General features: G+C 34.4%; 1 protein-coding gene across 1 annotated transcript; it reads left to right on the top strand.

Moving 5' to 3' along the window:
• The first annotated feature begins 782 nt into the window (after positions 1 to 782).
• Positions 783 to 3,148, top strand: LOC108332276 (NAC transcription factor 56). Its single transcript, XM_017567442.2, has 3 exons — positions 783 to 1,114; positions 1,244 to 1,551; positions 1,932 to 3,148. Exons 1-3 carry the CDS (start codon positions 928 to 930, stop codon positions 2,556 to 2,558), a joined length of 1,122 nt encoding a protein of 373 aa, XP_017422931.1. The 5' UTR covers positions 783 to 927; the 3' UTR covers positions 2,559 to 3,148.
• The last annotated feature ends 3,675 nt before the right edge of the window (positions 3,149 to 6,823 follow it).

Genomic DNA, 6,823 nt, shown 5'->3' with positions numbered 1-6,823 from the left:
TTAGTCTATACAAACGAAAACCAATTAATAATTTCATGTGTGAAAACAAACACTCCCAAGCCTTAATTAGATCTCATTCAACATTTTCCTTTCCCACAATAAAAATTAATCTATAGTTTTGTACCATAGCCTGTTCCATACAGCTCACAAAAATACATATATATATATATATATTTAATTAACAGATGTATATATTTATATTGAGTGGGTGAATGGTAGTGTGTATCTTAGAGAAAGATATATGATTAAAATTTGAGAAGAATAAAATAGTGTGGCTGAGAAAAGATGTAAAAATAAGATGTATTCTTACTTACCATTCGCATGGTTGGAGGTAGGAAGTGGGATTATGGGATGGGTCCCACGTGATTAGCATGGTAATTTTCTTGTTAGAAATGGATTGGTGGCTCCAACAAAAGCAGAGACTAAAATCTTATCTTCACCACCACACCTCACACTTATCATTCCACTCCAACCTTTTTCTTCCATAACACAAAGTACAATTAAAATCACCATCAGTGAAAAAAACCACACATTAATAATAATTGGAAAAACAAAACAAACTGCACACCACACCCACGTGTCAACCTCTCCTTCGTTTAGAATCCCATGTGTCAACCTGTCAACGGCCAGAATTCCAGTTCACGTCATCATCACACACCCACCCTTCTTCCACACACGCGCCGCCACCTCACTCCGCAGGTAAATCCATTGGATGCTTCCATACACCCTTCCGCACTGGATGCTTCCCACTCCCGTACCAATATAAAACATGGGCCTCACCCTTATGTGGGGTAGCAAAAACAAAACATTTCGTCCCAACTAATAACATGTTTTCTGTGGAAGCCATAACCACCACTTGAAAGAACCCATCCTAGTGAAAACAAAACAACCATAACCAACACATACCCCAGCTTTCATTCGCTCACCATGGAGAGCACCGACTCCTCCACCGGGTCACAACAGCAGCCGCAATTGCCACCTGGCTTCCGCTTCCACCCCACCGACGAGGAGCTCGTCGTTCACTACCTCAAGAAAAAAGCAGCTTCCGTTCCTCTTCCCGTCGCCATAATCGCTGAGGTTGATCTCTACAAGTTCGATCCATGGGAGCTACCCGGTAATTGCAATTCATCCAAGGAATACAAAGACTCGGACTTTACGTTCAAAACTGAAATGGGTTTGTTTTGTTTTTCGTATTGATTTTGCTTTTCTTTTGAATTTTTCTTTTTTTCTTATGGTTTGGCAGCTAAGGCCACGTTTGGGGAGCAGGAGTGGTACTTCTTTAGTCCGAGGGACAGGAAGTATCCGAACGGTGCGAGGCCAAACAGAGCGGCCACTTCTGGGTATTGGAAGGCCACTGGGACTGATAAGCCTGTGTTAACCTCTGGGGGAACCCAGAAGGTTGGAGTGAAAAAGGCTTTGGTTTTCTATGGAGGGAAGCCCCCAAGAGGAATCAAAACTAATTGGATCATGCATGAGTATAGGCTTGCTGATAACAAGCCTAACAATAGGCCTCCTGGCTGTGACTTGGGCAACAAGAAAAACTCTCTAAGGGTAATTCACCACAATTTGATTTATATACACATGTCACACCTTCAATAGAATTTCATCATTTTATCACATCATCTATTTCTTAATATGATATATTAGATGTGGTGATATGATGGATTTGTCTTGAATGTCCGTGTGAAAATGTTTTACTGTGATGGATACAGTTTATTCAGATGCTGTTTTTCAATCATCAGTATTGGAGTTTCTTCTACATAATATGTGTAAAATAAATATTTTTCATCAAAATATTGTACATGTTACCCATGTGCGGCTTTGAGAAACTTTATCTGTGTTTGGTTGAGGAATTAAATATTATGTTGGCTTCTTCTCTGTCCCTTTTCTGGGTTTCTGAATGTTGTGCTTTTGGATATGTGTTTGTTTAGCTTGATGATTGGGTGCTGTGCCGAATCTACAAGAAGAGCAACACGCACAGGTCTCCCATGGAGCATGACAGGGAAGATTCAATGGAAGACATGATTGGAGGGATTCCTCCTTCGATCAACGTGGGTCACATGAGTGGGAGGTATCATCACCATCATCATCATCTTTCAAAGATGTCCACAGGCTACAGCAGTGCATTGTTGGAAAATGACCAGAACCTGTTGGAAGGGATGATGATAGGTAACGGATCAGTGATGAACACAAGTACGACTGGTACTACACCTGGTGCCATGGGGGCCTCAAACTCCAAGGCAGAGCTTTCTTTTGTGCCAACCATGACTCACTCTTCCAACACTTGTAAAAGAACACTCTCGTCGCTGTATTGGAATGATGAGGATTTGGCTGGCACCTCATCATCCAACAAGAGGTTGAATTTGGAAAGTGGGGACAACAATCACGGAAGTGTTGTGAGAACTGATCAAGATAATGGCACTGCCACCTCAATTGTCACTCTGCTTAACCAGCTCCCTCAAACCCCTTCATTGCACCAGCAATCTATGTTGGGATCCATAGGCGATGGTCTTCTTAGGACAACATATCAAATACCAGGAATGAATTGGTATGCTTAGAACAATATTTCAGGTTTATTTAATTATTGATGAACAAGGAGATGTTGAATTACTATAAGAAGGATATGATGTGATCCTCAGCTGGTTACAGTATATACACTCTCTTGATGATGCCAATTAGATTGTAAAGATTTTAATGGGATATTGAGATTTTGGTTGTTAGGAACTTGGAAGCAGTTGTTAGAGTCTGATCAATTAGATGGGCCTCATCGAATGAACTTGTTCAACCATTGGAGGTAGCTGCAGGCAATAACAACGCTAAAGGTGAGGCCATGGGATATTTTTAGCTAAAATTAAATATAGCTTTATACGTATATATAGATATTTGCTTGTTTTATTGGTATGTAAATAAAAATGGTGGTGTGCTCTTCATGTACAAATATTCAAAAGAGAAGAAAGATTTCACTTCAGCAGTTATATGTATACCTTGATTTAGGATACAAATTAATGAGCTTTGTGTAGATCATATACTTTAGAACACGATCTATATTCATATATGTGAATTAAAAAAACAAACTAGTGTCTGTCAATGTATTCTGTATTGTTCTAAAGAGCTTGATGATATATACATAAATATTGATTTTATTTCATCTGCGGTGTGAATTGTGACTGACTACAGTTAGCAGAATTGTAGCAAGATTTTATTTTGTCCAAGTGTAATATATATGGTAACGAATTCTCGATCACGTCTCTGCATGTAACCTAGCTAGAAGGTTGTTTGTCTCACTCACATCTTTATCCTTTTGCCCAGAATTATTCCTCACGAATCTTATTGAGTTGGAACATGTGTATAAGCAAATAAACACATATAAAGTATGCAATATTAATTTGTTTGTTATGAAATAATTTTCACCACGTCCTATGCGATGTGCAACTTATTAGCTAGAAGCTTTTCTGGTTTACACGCACCAAGTGAGTTTATGAATTTTGTTCCAACGTGAAACGTAATATGAAAAGGAATTTTTTCTGAGAAAATATTCTACATGATGATATTTGTCTTATACCATGTCAAGTAAAAAGTAGTAATTAGTATTGAAAAATTAATTATGATTAAGTTAATGATTATTTTATTAATGATATCCGTTCACGTATGATGATGATGTTATTACTGTGTTGGGAGAGAGGTATGATGAAAGGAGTGGTAGTGGATGTTGATGCATCGCCTATTTAATTACTTAATCTTATCACATTATCTTAAACCTTAATGTTATTAAATGGATATTTGGGTTGTGATGCCATGAGACTCCATGATTATCCGGGACTAGTTTTGATGCTGTCAATTTTTGTTTCCCTATTTTCTCACTTCTAAAAATGTCATTGACTCGTACAACCCATATCTCAGGATAAGCTACCCTTTTTCTTTTTCCACTACAAAACCAGTACAAATAAATTCACACAGATAATTCAAGTATACCTCATCATCTGCACAAAATCTGACACTCCACCTTACTTAATCATAATCAATTCGACATGCGCACATCAAAAGTTCAAGATGACGTAATAATAATTCAAGAATAATTAATTAACAAGCAGATGATGATAGGAGAAGTGAAGAAAGATGAAACTGGTGCAACAGAAACATATTAACATGAGCAAAACATTTTCTCTTTGATGACAGATACCCAGATGAGAGGAATAAGAAAATTTTGAAATGCAGTGAGGTAGGTGTGATTGAATCTGAAAAGGGTATGAGATATTTGAGGATGGGTGTCATTTTCTTTCGTGGGAGTGATAAGACGTAGTTAACTATATTCCACCAGCCAGAGGTCACGCAAATAGACAACAAAGTCGACTTCAGTAGCAGCTAGCTTTCTTTCTGGCTTGACTCTAAGGGACCATTCTTGCTATCATCTAAAGGAATCATTATCCTAATACCACACAAATTTAATACCCTTTTAATTGCATTCCCTTCTCATGAAAGAATACAAATCAACTTTATCAAATTTACCATCATTTGTGCTTCGTTTTGGAATGGATATCATAACGATTTTTTTTCACTATTATTGCTCTTGCTATGCATGCCTCACTTCTTTCTAATGCTCTCACATACCCTAAATGCATCCAATCAATCTCATCCATTCGCTGCCCAATTTCAAAAACACACAACTATACATCCCTAACAAGACAGGGAAAACAAAGACACAAAAACCCTAAACTTTTATATCCTCTCTCAAACAACTTGTCATATACTAAATATTTTCTGTAAACTTTTTTATTTTTAAATCACTTACTGGAATCTATTTTCATTTTTCACTCACTCACTCACGTATCTTATCATTTATCTTTGTTTATACTTTTCCATTAATGTTATTTCAATTTTAAGTTTTTACATACCACATACACATAAAAGAATGCATCTTTGTTTAAATAATATAGTTTTATGGTTTATACATATGAAAGTCTTATATTATATATTTAGTTTATCCATCTCTAATAAAATATAATCTTCAACATATGATAGGGATAATATATAATATCAAATTATTCAAATTTAGATCGCTTTAATTCCTTATACACTAAGTGGCATAAGTTTAACATCTAACTATTGTAAACTTCTATTATCCCAGTTGATAATAAAGACTCAGCATATATTTCCTTAAAATGATTTCATTGTGATTTCTTTATCTTATTTGCTTCTATTTTATATATTAATTAATAAATAAATCATAAATATTTTAAAATATTTGCTCAAGTGTCATTGAAAGTGGCCTTTTATATACGTAGATGGGTAAATGGTGGATGTAGTACAATAAATATCGACATATTTAGGTTATTTATTGCATTTTGTTAATGGTTAAGTTAATTGAATATGTGTTTTCAACTTTTAGTAATTGTAACATGTCTTTATTAAAAGTGAAATTAATTCTAACATGAAGTTAATCTTCTAACAGAATATTTTATCATTTATTTTTTACTTTGTAAATTTACATTCCTTAAGAATTATTTCAAGATTATACTAAGGTTATTTTTTCTTTTAATAAACATATATTACAATTACTAAAGATGGAATTTCTACTCAGTTATATTAAATATTAATGAAATTTAAACATAACTAACATAATTGAAATTCACACTTGATCTACTGAATTGACTAATTGCCTTAAGTAAAATAAAAACTACAGTGTTTTCTTATGTTATGATTAAGAAATCAGAATCAAATTTCCATGATTAATAACTAAGTTAATGGATTTTTATAATTGGAAACTAAATGAATGAATTGACAAAACCTTTTGTATTTAAAAGACTATTTTGCTATAGATTTTTCTACGGAGGATCAAAAGGTCAAACTACGTTGGGGTAACAAAACTGAAAATAGGTGTGACCTTTTAACTAGTTGTAGGGCAATGAAAATTTGAAAGACAAATGCTATAACTTACACACGTAGATAGAGAGTGTTGTCTTTGTCATGTTAATCAATTTGTAGCACTTTTCACCGCAAAATAAGAGAACAATTGGAGAAAAGTTTGAGAGATGGAGTGAGATTTTGATGAGCAGGATAAAGATCTGTGGAGGTTTTGACTTGTTGTATTGAATTTAATAATTGAGGGTATAAGTGTGTTCCTTTTCATAGATGGAACTTGCCGAAAAGAAAAGAAAGAAGGTCTCTGAATGATGATTGATGTGTTGTATATCTAGCTAAGTACAAATAAATTCCATGGAAAATGATAATGCATAATAATAATAATATGTGGCAAAAAAGTCCATTAGAAGAATCTGCCTCTCCCCTTATAAGATCTATTACTTGTGTGCCTGTGTGCCTTTGCTAACATGAAAAACGGAATCACTTGGGTGAAAAAGGAAAAAAAAAACAACAAAGCAATGGATATCACTTTGGGTGTATATAGTACTAGTGTAAATACATTTTTTTACCGTAGTTTTTTATACCGGTTAAAATCCACCATGTATAGAAAGTGGCACAATGATAGTATCATAAATATGATAAATTTTTCTACACTGGTTGTACTCGGAACAAATATAGAAAGTGATTCGGTGACAAAACTGTAATATGGAAAATCGTTTTTCTATATTGGATATATATAATGGACTTGTTTATGTCTCCAATTAAATCTTTCATATTATGTGACTCTTAATAAATCGGTAATTACAACCTTGTCATTTTTGTATCTATCCTTGTGAGATTCTAACAAACGTGAGGAATGAAATAAAAAGTGTGCAATGAGAATTCTTATGGGGTTGAAATATAGTTGTAGAAAGATTATGGATAAAATAAGATAATATATCCAAACCCAAACAACAAGATGACT

Source organism: Vigna angularis, chromosome 11 (genome assembly GCF_016808095.1).
Source record: "Vigna angularis cultivar LongXiaoDou No.4 chromosome 11, ASM1680809v1, whole genome shotgun sequence".
Taxonomy (NCBI): Eukaryota; Viridiplantae; Streptophyta; class Magnoliopsida; order Fabales; family Fabaceae; genus Vigna; species Vigna angularis.
Note: the sequence above shows the minus strand (reverse complement) of the source record. Positions and strands in the feature narration are given on the sequence as shown.